Raw genomic sequence first — 22,155 nt, 5'->3', positions numbered from 1 at the left:
TTCAGACCAGCTTTATTAGACAAGTGTCAGATTGTGATATCCTGTCGCAATTGTGATATAGACACCCTAGAAATATGAAGTCATACTTGAGATTTTGAATCGTATGACAAAAAAAAAACCTGGTTATAAGTGATTCCATACAAATTTTATTTTACAGAAGGGCACACATGTGAAAGAAACACATCTATTTCATTCTTTATAATAATTCTCCCGGGATGTATATAGTGAGGAAGGTAATGTGCTATTGTCATCTCCCAGGCATCAACAAATACCATGTTGATGCCTGTGAACATCTTCCTCATCACTGAATCAAACTGATAAGCGTACCAGTCACTGGCAGAGCTAATGATGTGTGGGGGCTGTTCCCGGACATTGGCTGTCTTTATGACAACCAGTGTATCCGGGCTCCTGTCGAGTAACTGTAGAATTGATCTCCTGATATTCTGTATTCTCCGAATATAGACTTCAACAGGAAAAGGGGTGAAATGGGCTGCTAAAGTAATGGCTATGACTGTGTTTCCTCCTCCTCTAATTTCATCCAGTACATTTGAAACATAACGCAGGTGTCTTGAAAAGGTGTTGAATTGGATGGGAAGACCATGAGGGCGAAATTTTACCACAATGTTGTTCTCCACATTCACTGCAAGATGAGGACCAATCTTGATAGGATTACCAAGATCCAATGTTTTCAGACCTAAAACACAAAAAGCAGAATTACTTGACAGTCTAAGCCACAATCAGCTGCAGACAGCAGATCTCAAAATTTTCCAGACTGCTATTCTAATGAATGGGTTACAGACATGAAGTGTGCACTGGTATCATGCAGCAAACACAGGGGAGCTGAGAAATGAGTCTATACCTCCTGTAGTTCTTTTAGAAGGTGATCAAACAGGTGGATGAGGGCAAAGCCATTGATGTGGTGTATATGGGTTTCAGTACAGCATTTAATAAGGTTCTGCACAGTAAGCTTTTGCAGAACTTTAGGCATGGGATTGAGCAGTTTGGATCAGAAACTGGCTAGCTGAAAGAAGACAGGGTGGTGGTGGTTGGGAATTATTCATCCTGGAGTTCAGTTATTAGTGGTGTACTGCAAGGATCTGTTTTGGGTCCACTGCTGTTAGTCATTTTTATAAATGACCTGGATGAGGGTGTTGGAGGATGGGTTAATAAATTTGAAGATGAAACTAAAGTCTGTGATGTTGTTGCAATGTGGAAGGATTTTGCAGGTTACAGAGGGACAAAGATAAGCTGCAGAGCTGGGCTGAGAGGTGGCAAGTGGTGTTTAATGTGGAAAAGTGTGAGATGATTAACTTTGGAAGGAGTAACAGGAATAAAGAGTACTGGGCTAATGGTAAGATTCTTGGTAGTGTGGATGAGTAAAGAGATATCGGTATACATGTACATAGATCACTGAAAGTTGCCACCTAGGTTGATAGGGTTGTTAAGAAGACATACGGTGTAATAGCTTTTCTTGGTGGAACGATTGAGTTTTAGAGCCACGAGGTCATGTCGCAGCTGTACAAAACTCTGGTGAGACCACATTTGGAGTATGTGTGCAGTTCTGGTCGCCGCATTATAGAAAATATGTGGAAGCATTAGAAAGGGTGCAAGGATGTTGCTGGTATGGAGGGACAGTCTTATGAGGAAAGGTTGAGGGACTTGAGGCTGTTTTTGTTAGAGAGAAGGTTGAGAGGTGACTTAATTGAGACATATAAGATGATCAGAGCATTAGATACTCATATTTTGCTCATACAAGAGGAATAAGAGAATGGTCAGGGAGAAGGTAGTACCGATCAGGGACAACATAGGGAACTTGTGCGTGGAGTCTGAGTAGATAGGGGAAGCCCTAAATGAGTTTTTTGCTTCAGTTTTCACTAAGGAAAGGGACCTTGTTGTGAATGAGAACTTTGAGGAACTGGGATACAGGCTTGAACGGATCAAGATTGATGAAGTTGATGTGCTGGAAATTTTGGCAAACATTAAGATTGATAAGTCCCCAGGGCCAGACCAGATTTATTCTATGCTGCCATGGGAAGCGAGAAAGGAGGTTGCTAAGCCATGGCAAAGATCTTTGCTTCCCCACTCTTCATGGGTGCCATACTGGAAGATTGCAAGGAGGTGGATGTTGTTATTCTTTTCAAGAAGGGTGATAGGGAAATCCCTGGCAATTACAGATTAGTCAGTCTTATGTCTATGGTCAGCAAAGTTTTGGAAAGGATTCTGAGGGGTAGGATTTATGACTATTTGGAAAAACATAGCATGATTAAAGACAGTGAGCATGGCTTTGTGAGGGTCAGGTCATGCCTTACAAATCTTATTGAGTTCTTTGAGAAGGTGATAAGACAGGTCGAAGGAGGTCGAGCAGTGGGTGTGGTGTATATGGACTTCAGCAAGGCATTTGATAAGGTTCCCCATGATAGACATATTCATAAAGTCAGGAGGTATGGAATACAGGGAGATTTGGCTATCTGGATTCAGAATTGGCTGGCCGACAGAAGGCAGAGAGTGGTTCTAGATGGAATGTATTCTGTCTGGAGGTCAGTGGTGAGTGATGTCCCACAGGGCTCTGTTCTTGGGCCTCGGCTCTTTGTAGTTTTTATAAATGAATTGGATGAGGAGGTCAAGGGGTGGGTTAGTAAATTTGCAGATGACACAAAGGTTGGAGGTGTTGTTGATAGTATCAAGGGCTATTGCAGGCTGCAGTGCAACATAGATAGAATGCAGAGCAGGGCTGAGAAATGGCAAATGGACATCAACGTGGATAAATGTGAAGTGATGCATTTTGGAGGGTCAAGCTCGAATGCTGAATGTAGGATTAAAGACAGGATTCTTGGCAGCATGGAGGAGCATAGGGATCTTGGTGTTCAAGTACATAGATCCCTCAAAGTTGCTACCAAGTGGATAAGATTATTAAGAAATTGGTATTAAGAATATGGTATTTTGGCTTTCATTAACAGAGGATCAAGTTTAAGAGCCACAAGGTTTTGCTACAGCTCTACAAGTCCCTGGTGAGACCACACTTGAAATATTGTGTCCTGTTCTGGTCACCCTACTACAGGACAGATATAGAGGTTTTGGAGAGGGCACAAATTATGTTTACCTGGATGCTGCCTGGACTGGAGCTTTACGAAGAGAGGTTGATAAGCTCGAACTTTTCCCTCTGGAGAGAAGGATGAAGAGAGGTGACCTGATTGAGGTATCCAAGGTAAAGAGAGGCATGGATAGAGTCAATAGCCAGAGACCTTTTCCCAGGGCAGGATTGACTGGCACAAGGGATCATAGTTTTAAGATATTAGGAAAAAGGTATAGAGGGGAGGTCAGAGGAAGGTTCTTTACACAGAGAGTTGTGAATCCATGGAATGTGTTGCCAGCGGTGGTGGTGGAAGCAGAGTCATTAGGGATATTTAAGTGACTGCTGGATATGCTCATAGACAGCATTGAATTGAGGGGTGTGTAGGTGAAGATATTTTACATTAGGATTAATCCTCAGCACAACATTTGTGGGCCAAAAAGCCTTTTCTGAGCTGTACTTTTCCAGATAGGGTGGGCAGTAAAAGCCTTTTCTTCAGATGGTGATGGTTAGCACGAGGAGACATAGCTTCAAAATTGAGGGATGATGGATATAGGACAGATGTCACAGGCAGGTTCTTTACTTAGAGAGTCATAAGGGTGTGGAATGCCCTGCCTGCAACAGTAGTAGATTTGCCAACTTTAAGGGCATCTAAAATGTTCATATGGGTGATAATGGAATAGTGTAGGTTAGATAGGTTTCAAATTCCAGGTGTGGTCTCACCAGGACACTGTATAGCTGCAGAAGAACCTCTTTGCTTCTATACTCAATCCCTCTTGTTATGAAGGCCAGCATGCTATTAGGTTTCTTCACTACCTGCTGTACCTGCATGCTTGCCTCCATTGACTGGTGTACAAGAACACCCAGATCTCTTTGTATTGTCCCTTTACATAACTTGACTCCATTTAGGTAGTAATCTGCCTTCATTTTCTTGCTACTAAAGTGGATATCCATACATTTATCCACATTAAACTGCATCTGCCATGCATCTGTCCACTCACCTAACCTGTCCAGATCACCCTATAATCTAACATCCTCCTCACATTTCACCCTGCCACCAGCTTTGTATCATCAGCAAATTTGCTAATGTTACTATTAATACCATCTTCTATATCATTACTATATATTGTAAAAAGCTGTGGTCCCAGCACTGATCCCTGTGGTACCTCACTGGTCACCGCCTGCCATTCTGAAATTGAGCCGTTTATCACTACTCTTTGTTTCCTGTCAGCCAACCAATTCTCAATCCAAGTCAGTCCTTTGTCCCCAATACCACATGCCCTAATTTTGCTCACTAACCTCCTATGTGGGATCAAAAGCTTTCTGGAAGTCCAGGTACTGGATCTCCCTTGTCCATCTTCAGAGTTACATCCTCAAAAAATTCCAGAAGATTAGTCAAGCATGATTTCCCCTTCATAAATCCATGTTGACTCTGACCTATCCTGTTACTGCTATCCAGATGTGTCGTAATTTCATCCTTTATAATTGACTCCGGCATCTTTCCCACCATTGAGGTCAGACTAACTGGCCTGTCATTTCCTGCTTTCTCTCTCGCTCCTTTCTTAAAAAGTGGTACAACATTAGCCACCCTCCAATCCACAGGAACTGATCCTGAATCTATCGAACTCTGGAAAATAATCACAAATGCATCCACAATTTCTAGAGCCACGTCTATCAGTACCCTGGGATGTATACCATCAGGCCTCGGGGACTTATCAATCTTTAGACCTAACAGTCTCTCCAACACCAATTCCTGGCAAATGTAAATTCCCTTTAGTTCGGGTCCTTCAGCCATTGTTACCTCTGGAAGATTGCTTGCGTCTTCCCCAGTGAACACAGCTCTGTAGTACCAATTCAACTCTTCTGCCATTTCTTTGTTCCCTGTAATATATTCCCCTGTTTCTGTCTTAAAGGGCCCAATTTTAGACTTAATCATTTTTTTGCCTTTCACATACCTATAAAAGCTCCTTTATATTTTTGGCCAGTTTATCTTCGTACCTCATTTTTTCTTTGCGTATTTCCTTCTTAGTAATCCTCTGTTGTTCTTTAAAAGCTTCCCAGTCCTCTGTTTTCCCACTCATCTTTGCTATGTTATACATTTTCTCTTTCTCTAATCCAAATTAGACAAGCAGGAGGCTGGAAGAACACAAGAAACTAGGCACCCTGAGTGCTGTGTTCTTCCAGCCTCCTGTCTGTATTATATTTAATAACTTATATGTCGGTACATCTTTACAAGACAAGATAATGATATCATCACTGCATTATAGAAGTGACTTGAAGGTATAAAGATTTTATACCCCATCTTACCCCAAGTGTCATTTGAAACATTGCAACTGGGTAGCATGCTTCAGTAGCCTTCAATCAAATAGCTTACTGTTGGTTCAGGCATTTACGTGGTTCAAAAAGCAATTTGTGTGTGTAATTACTAGCTGTAATAATATTGGATTCTTCAATATCATAATATTCACACTCAGTTTCTTACATTATCAAGCGTTACTATAAATCAGATGCAATTTTACTTTCAGCAACGTATGCTATCATGGTTAGCAATGGTGGCCATCTGTGAAAAAGACCCCAATGGTTTTTGTGGTTATTTCAGAAACTGATTGGAGACTAACTAGACGACAGTTCTTATTGGAGGGGGCTTGAAGCATGAAATGGTACAAGCAGAATGTTCTTCCATTGCAAACAAATGGATTAAGAATATTCCAAACCATCAGGTGTGGGTGGGTGTAATAATTGCATCTAACAGCCAACTAAAATGTTTGCTGAATCTTTCAATACGATTTCCCCTGTGCTTAATTTCTTATAATACAAGCAATAACAAGTATTGTCACACCAGATAAAGAAACTCTGCTGGAGGAAAACCTCATATCCTGGGTCACCATTTGTAAATGAAGAGATTAAGATCTCAGTGGTAAATATTTGGAAATTTAATTGAAGATCAACTAGAAAGCAGCCTTGAACATAAAGGATCCAGACAACATGTCAGCACCATCAGCCTCTTGAACTTCCAACAGCCTTACAGAACTCCTTAAAGACACTGACCAACCAGAAGATAGAATTAATTTCTTTCTGAATAAAACTTTTCAAGCTTGAAGTCCTGTCTTTGCGTTTGTGAAAAAAACCCAAATGCCTCCAGTTCTCACATTCAAAAAGGAAGCCAATGCTCCTGACTGAATTGATACAAAGCTTTCAAAAATCAATACTGCTCATAAAACACTTCACTACAGTAAGAATGTTTATTTCTGTCCAGATCAATTTCTTTCTTCAAATTAGCATGAATTGAAAAAGAAAGCCAGTGACATCATCACTCCTTATTTGGTACAAATGCTAGAGAGTCATAAACCTGTAAGTACAAACTTACGATGTTAAACTGAGAGCTGAAATTCCTGAAACAACGCTCCTAATGGAGACATGGTCAGTTGTGTGGCACCAGCAACAAAAACGAAGGGAAACAGGGGTGGAAAAGTAAACAGAGAAAATAAAAAAATGTAACAAGGAATAGCCTTACACTGAACAGCATTCAACTTCAATAAAATAAAAATGAAAAACAAACACAGAGATGTGAAAAGCAAACACCTAACATTTGCCTGAGGATCCAATGGTACCTTATACTGAATTATGAAGATATAACAACATATTCAGTTCTAATTTACAGATTGAGTGATAGATAATCCTAAGAGAAGTCTGAAAATCTTGCTTGGTAACAAACAGCTTTTCAGAATTAACTGATCCAATATTATAAATGATCCAATGTTCTTGAAAACCAGCACAAGGTAAGAACTAACGTTAGGATCAATGGATTCTAACTCAAATTAAAGAGAGAAGAGTCTTTGTTATAGAAGAGCAACAGAGGCAATCCAGGAAATTATGGGCCAGCTGGGCTTTACATCTGTTGCCTAGCAATTATTGAAGAAGATTCTTAATGAGAGGATTTACTCACATTTGGAAAGGAATGGACTCATTAGGAATAGTCGGTACGGCTTAGTGAGGGGAATGGCTGGTTGCACAAATTCTCCCTGTGTCTGTGTGGGTATTGAGTACTTTGAGGAAGTGATGACGATATTTGATGATGGTAGGTCTTGTCCAGAAGATTAAGTTACATGGGATCTGCAGTGAGTCAGCATGGTCATGGAAGAGAAAGTCCAATTGACAAATTCCAAGTGTCATATATGCCTCTGATATATTATCGCTGTTACAGACAAGATGATAGTGAGATAGACAGGCTGACAGAGAGAGAGAGAGAGAGAGATAGGCTAACAGGTGGACAGTTGCACATAAGGTGGGGCATACAGATTTTCAAATTTGTACGAAACTAGAGAAACAAACAGACAGATACAATAATCACCTAACCTGGAATGGATTGAGTTAAATATTCAAACCACTGACGCATAGTGGAATCTCCAAACAGATAAACTTTTTTTCCACGAAGACAGTCTGTCATTTTTGCAGGAGTGTCAAAGTGATAAATATTGCAGGTCGTTGACATCCACTGGTCCTTATAATAAAAACCAGATGGTGATACAACGGGCTGTCCCCGGACACATTTTCCAAGACCCGGAGCTGAAAATAAAGGGAAAAAGACAGGAAAATCATGATACACTACACCTTCAAATAAAAATTTATTTTCATTCAGGTAATCACAGATTCCATGATAACGGTGATCCCAGGAGGACCATCAGCTGTTGCTACCGGAAGTACAAAAGCAGAGAGAATACTACTCTGAGTAATATTCTGAACAAGGCTGTGTCAGTGGGCGAATACACCACTTGTTGTCACTGAGCTGTCATGGGAAAGATGCCCCACTGTTAATCCTTGTTCTCCAGTGGTATAGCTTGGTTCAGCTGGCTGGTGGTGGGGCCATCAGTGTTTTCCGTATTCTTGAAGCATGAAAGCATATTTGCACAGGAAAAGAACACCACTGGATTCCAAAGATTTAGCAAAGTACTTTACTGCAATTACAGGCTATTTATTTTGCAGTTTTAACCTGTTCCTAAGCTACAGACAGACAGTTGGCAGTAACTTTGCTGGTGACCTGCTGATGTCCGACATTCCTGTTCTCCAAGTATAGCTTACTTGAAGGGATTTTCATGATCAGCACTGACCGAATGGATGGTAGGGATCATTGGACTCTTAGGAGAAATGTGTTTTGAGATGTATGGCAATCTTTTGTAAGTTCTTTCCAGCTAGACTAAAACATTAAAAGCATCCACATGATGCATGACCTGAAACTTAGCTTTTCCAGTTAAATGTCAATTTCATCAAGTCCCTTGAAGGATTACTCTCCATGAGGCCTAGCAAATTTTCATGTGTTATTGTCCAATCTCAGTTCATTTTGTTGTGGGGTTTTGCTGTGGGCTGACTTTTGTTCCCTTCAGGATTCCTGATGAAGGGCATTTTCCTGCACCTCAGATGCTGCCTGATTTCCTGTGCTTTTCCAGTACCACTCTAATTTAGACTCTGATTTCCAGCAACTACAGTCCTCACTTTTGCCCTTTGTTCAGGATTTGCCTTGCATGAGGCTCTGTGATTGCCTGCACTCACGTGGCATTCCCCAAGCTCAGTCAGACAGTTGAGGGTGTCCACTTCCATTAGCATGCCCAAAGCTCCCATGCTCCACTTTCGAATGACAAAGTCCATTGGAGTGCATGTTAGAAGTCCAGTTGGGCTTCAGCTCATAGGCATTTTTGCATGGTTACATCATTAATCCCATATTCAAAATGGACTTTCAGCATCTCATTCATTGTTAGCCTGAAATCACACACCTCTGCTAGTCGTCTTTACCTTAAATATATTTTTATTGAAAAAATAGATTTTTAAAAAATATTACAAATACAAAACAATACAATTCAAAACAGTACAAAAAAACCCAACCCATCCTCATGAACAAATGTATAAACATATGCAGAAAAATATAGAATAAAAAAAATCAAACTAGCTATTTAACTAAATATACAATACCAAACTAATAAATAGTAATAACTCAGCTCAGCCAAACAAGACACTCATATGTTTATAGTTCCTCCTCCCTGGATAATGGACTCGTAAAACACAAATATGATGGCTATGTAAAAGCCCTTGTTAGTGTGGCAGATAAATCTGTGTCCAGATATTCCAAGAAGGCCTGCTATGTCTTATAACAATTCTCAGTTTTGTGGTGTACCATACTTGTGAGAAAATCCAAGGGAGTATGCTCCATAACAATCTTCTAAAAACCCAGCAGGCTGGGGTTTTTCGGATACCCAACCCAGCAAGATATTCTTTCTTGCACAGAAAGTGAGGATATTGAAAAGCGTTTTTCTTATGCGCATCTGCAGGGAACACACTGGCCAGGCCCAGAGAAGAGAAATCGGGTCCTTCTCCACCCTTACACCCAAAATCCTCTCCATTGCACCTGCTCTCCAATATGTTTGGAGCCTACCACGAGACCAGAGACAATGGGTAAGAGTGCCCACACTGACCTTTCACTTGGGACATGTTGAAGATACCCCTGGTTTGAATTTTGACAAATGATCCGGAGCCAAGTGGACTCTGGAGAATCTTCAGCTGTAAGGTATGGGTCCTATTACAAATTGATATCTTTCTTGCATTTTCCCAAATATCTTCCCATGCCTCTGAGGAAACGTCAACACCTAGCTCTCTCTCCCACACCCGCAGAGTCAACTGAATTCATCCGAGGCGGCATCCCCCAATTGATGATATGAAGTACTGACAGAAAGTATATTCTTAGTAGTGAGCACACCCCTCTTTGTGTTGAATTTGTCGGGATCAGTCAAAAGTGTAGCCTTTTTCTGAATAAAATCGCAAACTTGAATAAAACGAAACAGGTCCCTATTAGATAGTACAGAAATACGAGCTGATTGATCAAAGGATATCATTACATCTCAAACAAATAAATCACCCATGCAAGACACACCCTTAGCTGCTCAATGCTTCAAGCCTGAATCTATCATCCCCGTTTGAAAACTCGGCATACCCACTAAAAGTGCAGAACATTTTTTTAACCATTATTGCCTTCCCTCTACCGAATTGCACTCCATGTTTTAACAGTATTGATGACTATTGGATTATGGCTATACTCCCTAACTGTCCTCATTTTATTCAAAAACAGAAAACTGGTCAGGGGGCACAATGCCTGGGAGGCTTCAATATCTAACCAGAGGATCCCCACAAGCCCAATAATTCACATAGGATAAAAGCGAGCTTAGTTGATAGCTTTTAATGTCTGGAAGGTCCACGCCCGCCCAATCTGAGGCAATTGCAGTTTAGCTAATTTAATGAGGGGCCACTTATGAAGCCAAATAAAAGGAACTGAACCAGCCATTCAGTCTCCTGAAGATTTGCTGACATGTAAATCAGGGGAAGCAACCATAAAGGATATAGCAAATGGGGGAGAATATTCACCTTAAGTGCTATCCAACCCAAACATGAGGAGAGCAGAAGTGCCTCCCATCTTTGAAGATCTTGTTTAATTTTGTCAAATAATTGAACAAAATTGGCTTTGAACAGCCGATCCAGAATTGGAGTAATGAATATGCCCAAATACACAAAACCCCCGTGACCACCTAAATGGGAATCAATGCTCGCCTGCAAGAGCTAGCTCCTTCGTAAGACCACTCATAGGCATAGCCTTCGATTTGCAAAATTAATCTTGTACCCCGAAAAAGCACCAAACGCGTGAATACATTGTGTCAGGCGAGGCATTGAAACTGCTGGATTTGACAAAAAAGGACATCATCCACATACAATGAAATCTTATGTAATTTTGACCTCATTTCTGGAGCTGATATATTGGGTTCCCCACGAATGGCCTCCACCAATGATTCAATCACCAACGTAAAAAGCAATGGTGAAAGGGGACAGCCCTGCTGGCTGCCCTTCAAAATATTAAAATTGCTTGATCGTACCCCTTTGGTAATGACCGCCGCAAGAGGGCCACTGTGGAGAACTTTTACCCATCTTGTAAAGACTTATAAAAACCAAACCGTTCCAGAGTATAGAAAAGGTACCGCCACTCAACTCGGTCAAATGCCTTCGCTGCATTTAGAGAAATCACCAGTCCCTGTATTGACTGTTTTTGACATGCTAGAATGACATTAAGCAACCTCCTAACATTATTGGTTAATGATCCTCATTAACAATCGAAGGTAACACAGTCTCCAGCCTTAACATGAGAGCCTTAGAGAGAATTTTAAAGTTCACATTTAAGAGTGAAATGGGCCTGTATGAAGCACAGTACTCCAGCTCTTTCCCTTATTTTAAGAATAAATGAAATATTGGACTCACTCATCCAGACCAGGCGCTTTTCCACTTTGAGCTGCCTCACAGCTTCCTGCACTTCTTGCTCTGATAAAGGGGAATTGAGAAAGGGCTTTTGTTCGGAGGTCATGCCTGGGAGCTCCAGATCCTTAAAAAAGATTCCATTTTGGCCAAACCCTCCTCACAACCCTCAGATTGGTGTAACTCAGAGTAAAATCTCTGGAACGCCACATTAATCTTTTACAGTCACATGTTAGTTTCCCAGACCCTTCCCTAATCGCCGTAATGGCTTGTGGGGCACTCCTTTTCCTAGCAAGACATGCTAAGTATGTGTCTGTTCTGTCACCATGCTCATATAACCTTTGCTTTTCAAAAGCAAGCTCCTTCTTTGCCATCTGTGTGAGCACAGAATTCAATGTAGACTGCAGTGCCATAATCGTCTGTAGTTTGACCAACGAGCGTCTGTCAAAGTAAGCCTTTTCAGCTGCCTTCAATTGTGCTTCAAGGAGATGTTGTTGCTCACCCTCATGCTGCTTTCTACTGGTGGAATAGGAAATAACTAATCCCCTGGTGGAGGCTTTAGCAGTTTCCCAAAAGACAGATGGACTACCACCAGGCCTGAGCTAATGTCTAGAAATGCCTGAAACTCCCTCGAGAAATACTTCACGAACGTATTTTCCTCAAGGATAAAGGGATGCATTCACCGGTGCCTAGAACCCACTGTAACATCCTTAACCTTAACCATAAGGTACATTGGAGCCTGATCAGCAATGGTAATATTACCAATCGTACAAGATGCCACCAAGTCCAGGGTTGCCACAGGGGCCAGAAAAACAATCAATCCTGGCATCTGTGCGGATTGGAGAAAAATGTAAAATCCCTGTCCGTAGGGTGGAGTTGTCTTCAACCTTAACTCCACACACACATCCACTAATTGTTTAGCTTGCAGAGGGTCTCGAGGGACCTTAAGGCAACCTGTCTACTGTGGGATCTATGACACAGTTAAAATCTCCTCCTATAATGATGTGCTGGGACTCTAGACTTATTAATTTAGAAAAAGCTTCTACCAAACATTTAAGGGGATGAGCTGGGGGACAATAAAAATATAAAACACTGTACTCATCCCCATTTGTCAAAGCTTTAAAAATTACAAACCTCCTATGTGTGTCTTTAACACACTCTAAATAACTTAAATGGGAGATTCTTCCCAACCAATATAGCCACTTGCCTACTTCTGCTGCTAAATGATGAAAAATAAACTCGGTCAAAACCATTCTGCTGTAATTTAAAATGCTCCCTTTCATTAAAGTGTATCTCCTGTAACAAAGCAATATCCACCTTCACCTTTCTAAGACTCAAGAGTATCTTCTTCCTCTAAATTTGTAAGTGACTTCCCTTGATATTCCAGCTCCATCATTTAGTCAAGAAATTAACCATAACCTTCTGCAGTAACATTTAATTTCCAGACAGGAGGAACCCGGACCACAAATTGCTGAGCCTTAGTGTCACATGATCTGCTGAAGATAAAAACTACAAAAACTAAAACCACTACATTTAATAAACCTACAAAACTGTTAAAATTTAAAAACAACAAAAACCAAAAGACAATCCAACATATAAAGTGCCAATGGCGCTGAATAGGGGAACTCACCCCCTGCCTGGAATGGGCAACTACTCATCTGAAACTGCCCATAATTAGGCATCTAACCATCCCACCCACCTTCACTTCTCCCAGTTAGAGCTGCACCATGAGTACAAGCAGAAAAGCAAACACTTCATAGAATACCAATATGAATAAAATAAAAAGCTTTTAAAGAAAGAAAAGGGTTAAATACCCCACCCATCCTTTGGCGTACCTTAACTTAGAAATTGAAAATACACATCTCCACCGCCGCCAAACATAGTTTAAACAAAATAATCAATAGAAAATATAAGAGAAAAAGAAAGCTTCAATCAGGCTTCCAGTTTCTTTTACAAAATGACAAAGACATACCCAAACAGCGCTACTATTTATGCATATTAAAAATTGTTCAGATTAGGTTAATTTGTCCACAAAGTCTCTTGTCTTCTCTGACGTATCAAAGATGAGTGGATCCATCTAAGGTATCCCCAAGCACCGTCGGATACCTCAGAGGACCGAACACCAAGCTCCCTCAGTCTTCTCTTGACACTGTCATAAGATTTTCTTTTCTGGATTACCGCCACTGAGAAGTCCTGGAAGAACATAGTATTAAATACCTTGTAAATTACGGCCTTCGGATCCTTTCTCTGGATTCTGGGAACTTCCACGACTCTCTCCTTATCCCATGATGGAACTGCAACAGGAGAGGATGAGGATGTTGACCCAGGCCCAATCTCCGCGCCGTGACTCAGTCAGCCCTCTTGATCTTCAATCCTCTCATGCCAGTCTCCAAGTTAAGAAATTTCGACAGCTAGCCCTCAATAAATTCCGCAGACCACTCTCCTTCCTTACCCTCAGGCAGATCGATGATCCAAATGTTTGTTCTCCTACCCCTGCTCTCCAGACCATCCAGTGGCCACACAAATTATGGATCTGTGTCTCCAGGGCTTAGAGAACTGGTATCCGATTCCACCACTGTGACCCTGTGCTCAACCTCATCCGTCTGCTTTTCCAGGTCTCCCAGCTGCTGCTCATGCTTCTGCAGCATAAAAGAGACTGGAGCTAGCTTCTCTTCTATCTGTTTCCCCAACATCTCACGAGATTTCATGAGCTGGTTCACTAGGGCCTGGAAAATAACCGAGTCTGAGGATCCAGCCTCGGATGCACCCCCTCCCTTTTCCAGCATCTCTAAATGGCTGGAAATGCAGGTAATTTAACTTTTAAAAGTTTCTTGGGAATCCACCATCTTTCTGGAGTCCCAGGATATCGCGATCGTCCAGGTTGGGGGAGCTCTGCAATGCGTATCTCTGAAATGCGATCTTCCTAGATCGCTGCTATCTTGGTTCCCCTCCTGCTAATCATCTTAACCTTGTCAGAACTCCAAATATGGATTCCCTCATTCTCGAACTGCTAAATAAAATCTGTAGCATCTCAGAATTGGTGGTGGTTTGGGTCATAATATTCATTAAATAAATCTGTCAATTCTTGAAAGGTTTTAGTATTTGGTGCCTCGGGGAAAATTAAGCTCCAAATAAACAAAAACACAGAGAGTGCACAAGCAGTCAGAAGGATTACTTGTTGATTTTCATCTGCCCAAATGTTACTTTCCCAGAAAAAATATTGCATTCTTTCCACATACGGGGTCCGGTCTTCAACATCGGGATTGAATGAGTCAAACTTCCCAAATAAAGGCACAATGCCAGAAATGATTATCCCAAATCACGACGACTGTTGTGAGCAAATTTCCTTCAGGCACATACTGTGTTCCCTTGTCACCACTGAAATACCTGCATGGAAGCCAGGAACATGTCATCAAGCCATTCTTTATTTACATGTTTATTGTATCGCTGTTGTGACCAGCCAGCTCGTAGCCATTCCCTAGAATGAGGAGACTCCCTGAACTTCCTGTTTATCTCTGTCAGCCAAAGCTCCCTCATTGGGGTTGTTAACCAGAGCCAATGAAAATTCGCATAGTCAAGGAAATCCACCTGGCTAATCACTACAATGTGCAACTCCAATCTACTACGCTGGAAAACTGACCCTCTGTCCAGCGGAAAATCTATTCAATTGTGTGTCTGTCTTCTCACTTCTGTAACTGGCAGACAATGAAGCCAGCTATTCTGTTCCTTCATCCTCTACCATGGAGCAATGTTGTATTTGTGAAACTGCTGCATCACATGTAAACCAGGGGTAAATCTTGGTTGAAAAGGAATTCAGGCAACAAGGCACCATTTCTCCAGGTGGGAAGACATTAGCACTGCATCATCCATCTAAGTGGCCAAAAAAGTGTTGGTCTTGCAAAAAATCTTTCATTGATTTTTTTGAAACTTGCCTAATCCCCTGGATTTTCACCACTCTTTTCCACCTTGTCTTCTTTTCATTCAATTTGATGCTATCCTCAGCTTTCTTGATCTTGGGATAAAAGGGAATTTTTCAGGATAGGAATTTGTAACTACTGGGAATCAGTGCTGGGGCCATAAATATTTCCAGTCTACCTTATTGATTTTGATGAGGGAAGTGAATGCAGTTAGTTTTGCAAATGACAAACATAGGAAGGCAACTGGTGAAAATAACATCAAAGTGTTTGCAGAGAGATATAGATAAGTTAAGTGAGTAGACACAAATAGAATGTAAAAAACATGTGGCTTTACATTTTGGCAGGAAACAGAAGTGGAGTATTATTTAACTGCAGGGATTTGGGGGTCTTCATGCACAAATCGTAAAAAGCTAGCTTATAATTTCAGCAGGTGATAGGAAAGGCAGATGGAAAGTTGGCTGTTATACCAAAAGGCAATGATGTATAAAAGTTAAAGTATTAAAAAGGGCTTGCACCAACTATTCCATTAGACCACATCTGGGATTGTGTAAACAGTTTTAATTTCCTTTTCTAAGCTAAGGTATAGTGGGCATTGTAGGCAGAGGTGGCTCATGAGGTTAGTCCAGGGTCTGGGGAAGAACTTGAGATGGTTTGACCTATACTCATTGGGGTTGAGAAGAGTAAGAGATGACATTATTGAAACATACTTTGTAGATTTAGATTCTTTGGAGGTTTCACCAAAACAGATGCAGATGTTTACCCTGTGGAAGTAGCCAGAACTAGAGGACATATTCTCAGAGTTAGGGTCTGCACACTTAAGACAGAGGTGATAACAGAATGAATCTGTCAAATTATTTCCCACAGAAGGTGTCATTAATTATTGTAAAGGCTGTGACAAAGAGAATTTTAATCGATCAGGGAATCAAGGGTTATTACGGCAAGGCAGGAAGGTAGAGGCGAGAATGATCAGATCAGTCATGATCTCATTGAATAGCAGAGCAGACTCAATGGGCAGACTGGCCTACATCTGACAGTCTTATAGCAGGTTTAAACTTCTGAACTTTTTAAGAGCTTTTCACAGCTGGTGTAAAACTTACTGAAGTGTATAACTGTGATAAATCCATTGGTGTGTCATGCCAATAGCTGCAGCAATGCTGATCACCCTCTCCCTCACTCGACAGTGCTCAGCACCCCTTCCCAAACCAGAGATGACGTAACTGCTCTAGCCCCTCTGAACATGATAGTGTTACAAAGGGACATGGAAATACAAGTAGGCCATTCAACCCCTTGAACTCTTTCTACTCTTCAATGAGATGATGGCTGATCCATGGCCTAATATGACACACCTGACTTTGACACATATCCCTTAATACTTCTGCATAACGAAATTTTATCTCAGATTTAAAATTAACTTCTGATCCTGCATTGAACGATGTTTATGGAATAGAGTTCCTAACATCTACATTTGTGTGTAGAAGTGCTTCCATACATCTCTCCTGAATGGTCGGCCCTAATTCCCACACCATGTCCTCAGGTGTAGAATCCCCAGCCAGTGTAAATTGGTTGGCTTCATGAATCCTGTTGTTTCTTCTCAATATCTTGAAGACTTCAAATCAGACCACCACTTAATCTTCTAAATTCGAGAGCAAAATGGCTAATTGTTGTACTTTTTTCTCATAACTTATGTCCAGGTATCATAAGCACATCAGAAACAGGAGTAAGCCAGCTAGCTCAATGAGCCTGCTCTGCCATTCAACAAGATCATGGTTGATTTTTTTTCCATAGACTTAGCTTCACTTACCCATCCACTCACCATAACCCCTAATCCCTTTACTGGTCAAAAATCTGTCTTTGCCTTAAAAACAGTCAATGAGGTAGCCTCGACTGCTTTACTGGGCAGGGAATTCCATGGATTCACAACTCTTTGGGTGAAGAGGTCCCTCCTCAACTCAGACCCAAATCTGCTCCCCCTTATTTTGAAGCTATGCCCCCTCATTCTTGTTTCACCCACAGTGGAAACAACCTCCCTGCTTCGATCTTATCTATTCCTGTCATAATTTTAGGTTTCTTTCAGATGCCCCTCATTCTAAACTCCAACGAGTACAGTCTCAGTTGACTTAATCTCTCCTCATAAACCAACCCTCTCAACTCCAGAATCACCCACTGAACCTACTGTGTACCCACTCAAGTGCTAGTACATCCTTCAAGTAAGGAGACCAAAGCTATACACAGTACTCCAGGTGTGATCTCACCAGCACCCTTTACAGCTGCAGCATAACCTCCTTATTTTTAAACTCCATCCCTCGAGCAATGAAGGACAATATTCCATTTGCCTCTTCCCTGCTGCAACCTGCAAACCTACTTTTTGTGATTCATGCACAAGGACACCCAGGTCCCTCTGCACAGCAGCCTGCTGCAATTCTTCACCATTTAAATAACAGTCCATTTTGTTGTTATTCCAACCAAAATGGATGACCTCACATTTACCAGCATAGTACTTCATTCTGCAGACCCTGTCCACTCACTTAACTCATCTGTATCCCTTCGCATACTTTCAGCATCCTCCGAACACTTTGCTCTACCACTCATTTGAGGTGAACTTTGATACACTTGGCCCCTATTCCATATCATCAATGTAAATTGTAAACAACTGCGATTCCAACACTGGTCCCTGAAGCACACCGTGAGCCATTGATTTCCAACTGGAAATGCACCCATTTATCCCCACTCTTTGCTTGGTTAGTTAACAAATTCTCTATCCATGCTAATATATTTTTATATTACTCTTGTACACCTACATTAAGCTGACACAGGTTGATGAGAAAAGGTGAGTTATGAAGGAAGAGGCGAGATCAATCAATTACGTTTAAAATAAAGAATCAAGATGGAAAGCTGGGAGGGGTCTGGGTATTAATTCATAGGCCCCTTATTGATGGCTTCCTGCTTGGTTTTGGGGACTGTTATAGTGTCATAGAGACGTAAAAATGGAAACAGAACCTTTGACCCAACCCATCCATGCTGACCAGATATTCTGAGTTAAATCTATTCCAACTGGCCAGCATTTAGTCCATATCCCTCTAAGCCATTCCTAGTCATGTCCACATCCAAATGCTTTTTAAAGGTAGTAATTGAACCAGCCTCCACCACCTCCTCTGGCAGCTCATGCACCACATTCTGCATGAAAAACTTGCCCCTTAGTTCCAATTTAAACCTTTCCCCTCTCACTATAAAACTAGTCCCTCTGATTTTGGACTCCCCTACCCTGGGGAAAAGATCTTGGCTCTTCACCCAATCAATGCCCCTCATGATTTTATAAACTTCTGTCGGGCCACCCCTTGGTGTCTGATACTCCAGGGAAAATAGCCCCAGCCTATTCAGCCTCTCCCTTTGACTCAAACCATCCAACCCTCATAACATCCTTGTAATTCTTTCTGAACCCTTTTGACGTTTCACAACATCCGATAGCAGGGAGATCAGAATTGAACGCAGCATTCCAAAAGTGGCTTAAACAATGTCTTGTACAGCTGCAATATGACCTCCGAACTCCAATACTCAATGCACTGGCCAACAAAGGCAAGCATACCAAATGCCTTCTTCACTAACCTATCTACTGGTAACTCCACTTACACAAATTCATCAATCTATGCTGAAAGGTCACTTTGTTTAGCAACAATCTCCAGAAGTTTACCATGGGCAGCACAGTGGCTCAGTGGGAAGCACTGCTGCCTCACAACACCAGGGACCCAAGTTTGATTCCAGCATCAGGCAATGGTCTGTGTGGAGTTTGCCCGTTCTCCCAGTGTCTGAATGGGTTACCTCCAGGAACTCTGGTTTCCTCCCACACTTCAAAGATATGCAGGTTAGGTGAACTGGCCATGCTAAATTACCCATAGTGTTCAGGGATGAGTGGGTTTGCTGCATTTGTCAGGGATAAATATAGGGGAATGAGTCTGGATGGGTTACCCTTTGGAGGGTCAGTGTGGGCTTGTTGGACCAAGTGGCCTGTTTCCACACTGTAGAGATTCTATAAAATGTATAAGTCTTGCCCTGATTTGCTCTACCAAAATGCAGCACTTCAAGATTAAATTGTATCTGTCATTCCTCAGCCCATTTACCCATCTGACCAAGGTCCTGTTGTACTCTGAGATAACCCTCCTGGTTGTCCACTACACCACCAATTTTGGTGTCATCTGCAAATCTACCAACTATACCTCCTATATTCATATCCAAATCATTTATGTAAAATGTCAAGAAGCAGTAGATCCAGTTATCAATCCTTGTGGCACACCACTGATCACAGTCCAAAAGGAAACCCTCCACTATCACCCTCGATCTCCTTGTCATCATGTTCTGACTTTAAGAACTTATTTTATCCTAGTTCTTTTTGTGGAGAGGTTGGAAGACAGAGGCACCTAGCAGTTTACCAGAGCCACTAGAATAAACAACGTGGTAAGCCTTGTGTTTTCGTTTTAAAAATAGGCTGAATGGGTGTGGCCAACCCACACAGATCAGGATTTCCAGATTGTTACGTTTAGGTTTAAGCTGAAGCTATTGGGATCTCAAAGCATTTGGGAGATTCAGTGAATATCTCCTGCCTGCTACTCTCTCTGAATTTTCTCTTGATGTTTTTTTCCTCCTGGATGGGAGAACTGTAAGTGAGAATCTGTATTTAAATTTTACTCTTGTTTTACCAAGGGGTGTGTTTATGGGGTGTTACAATTCTGGAAAAAGTTAATTAGTAATGGTTACTGCATCTATTATTCTATTAGGTTTTCCAATAGAGTTAAGTTATTCCAAGTTCCTCTTTCTTTGGTTGTATTTTAAATACAGGGTTTAAGTAAAATGTGTTTTGCTTAACATTGAGTAGTTTGATCAGTTGCATTGCATTCAGGAAAGGCACTTTACATCTGCCTTTGACAATAAGAAAAACATTACGGTCCAGGCTACCTTCATAAAATATTCGGAGGGAGACCTGGTCTGGCCCATAACACTCCTACATTTGAGCCAATTTTGTATCGAAATGTCTAGCTCTCTCTGTATTCCACGTGATCTACCTTTGCTAGATTACCATGCAGAACCTTGTCAAATACCTTACTGAAGTCCAAATAGATAATGTCCATCACTCTGGCTTCATCATTCTGCTTTGTCACTGCTTCAAAAAAACTCAATCAAGTTCGTGATTTCCCACACACAAAGTCATATTGACTATCCCAAATCTGTCTTTGCCTTTCCAAATCCATGTAAATCCTGTTAGTCTGAATCCCCTCCAACAGCTTACCCACCACTGGCATCAGGCTCACCAGTCTACAGTTCTCGAGCTTTTCCTTACCACCTTTCTTAAATAATTGTATTAGCCAACCTCTAGTCCTCTGGCACCTCACCTGTGGCTATTGATGACACAAATATCTCAGCAAGATGCTGAGCAATCAGCTCCCCAGTTTCCCATAAAGTTCTGGGGTACCCCTGATCAGCTGCCGGGGATTAATCCACCTTTATGCATTTTAAGATGTTCAGCAACTCCTCCTCTTTAATGTAGACCCTCTTCAAGATATCACTGTTTATTTCCCCAAGTTGTCCAGCTTTCATTTCCTTCACACACAGTAAACACTGATGTGAAATAGTTGTTTAGTATCTCACTCATCTCTTGCGTTTCCACACATAGATAGCTTAGCTGATCTTTAAGGAGCCCTATTCTCTTCCTAGATACTCTTTTGTCCTTAAGTATTTGTCAAATTTCTTTGTCTTCTCCTTCACCTTACTTGTCAAAGCTATCTCATGTCCCCTTTTTGCCCTCCTGATTTCCCGAGAGTATACTTCCACTGCCTGATACTGTTCTCAAGATAAACAAACTGAAATGTCTGACTGTACACGAACAGTGAAAAACATTTCATAGAACCATGCAAAATGAGAAACCATTAAAAACCATGGTAGGAATCCCCCCTCCTGACTGAGATTGCCCGAACTTTCAGACATGTCCTCCTGCTTACTGCAGATGCAGTGTGTTTGGCACGATCACTGCTGCCATGTGGTGTCGGTGGTAGAAAGATGTGGCACAAGATGCACATGCCCCTGAGTGAGGACTGTTACACAGTATGACCAACCAGTCTGATTATGGGTCTGCACAAATTGACACTACAAGGCATTGGCAGAGCAAGATAAAGCATGCATGCTGTGGGCATGCTGATAGGCAGGTGAATGCATGCTGACAGAGTGAGAGAGCAGCCGTGATGGGCAGCCTGATCCATGTTGATGACTGGGTGCCTCTCCCTGACCAATATCTGGGTGCAGATGTATATTCTTAGTTGCTTGTGTACCCACCTCGGCAGGTTGCTAGTGCATCAATAAGATGCCAGGAAGGTGGTAATGGCTCCCTGAATGTCAGGTACCAATGTCCATGTAAAAAGTGAAGTCTGCAGATGCTGGAGATCAGAGCTGAAAATGTGTTGCTGGTTAAAGCGCAGCAGGCCAGGTAGCATCCAAGGAACAGGAAATTTGACATTTCGGGCACATTCCTGCTGAAGGGCTTGTGCCCGAAACGTCAAATTTCCTGTTCCTTGGATGCTGCCTGACCTGCTGCACTTTAACCAGCAACACATTTTTACCAATGTCCATGGAAGGGTACATGCCCTGCTCTGCAGTTTGACCATGCAGAAGGTTCAGATTGTTCAGCGGAGCCAGAGAGCTGAATGCAGAAGGAACTCAGTGAGGGTTCCATGTTGAGTTTCCCACAGCTAGTTTGTTGAGCACACTTGGTCAGATCACAACTAGAATATTAATAAGGAATGTTGGGCTGTCAACAATGATATTAACAGGTGTTAACCATCAATTTGCTACTGTCCGGTAAGAATCTCCCCACGATACTTGTGAAAAAAGTGAGAACAGGGC

At 41.7% G+C, this 22,155-nt stretch overlaps 1 protein-coding gene across 1 annotated transcript in view; it reads right to left on the bottom strand.

Annotated features, from left to right (window-relative positions):
- LOC132820608 (NXPE family member 3-like) overlaps positions 1 to 22,155 on the bottom strand; it is a 91,953-nt gene that overhangs the window by 718 nt on the left and 69,080 nt on the right. The window contains exons 6-7 of the mRNA XM_060832812.1: positions 7,427 to 7,636; positions 156 to 694 (exon numbers count right to left, since the gene is read on the bottom strand). Coding sequence (XP_060688795.1) covers positions 156 to 694; positions 7,427 to 7,636 — 749 coding nt within the window. The remainder of the gene's footprint in view (positions 1 to 155; positions 695 to 7,426; positions 7,637 to 22,155) is intronic.

The sequence above is a fragment of the Hemiscyllium ocellatum genome, chromosome 12, assembly GCF_020745735.1.
Source record: "Hemiscyllium ocellatum isolate sHemOce1 chromosome 12, sHemOce1.pat.X.cur, whole genome shotgun sequence".
Classification (NCBI taxonomy): domain Eukaryota; kingdom Metazoa; phylum Chordata; class Chondrichthyes; order Orectolobiformes; family Hemiscylliidae; genus Hemiscyllium; species Hemiscyllium ocellatum.
The sequence above is the reverse complement of the archived record's forward strand: the minus strand, read 5'-3'. Positions and strand labels throughout refer to the sequence as shown.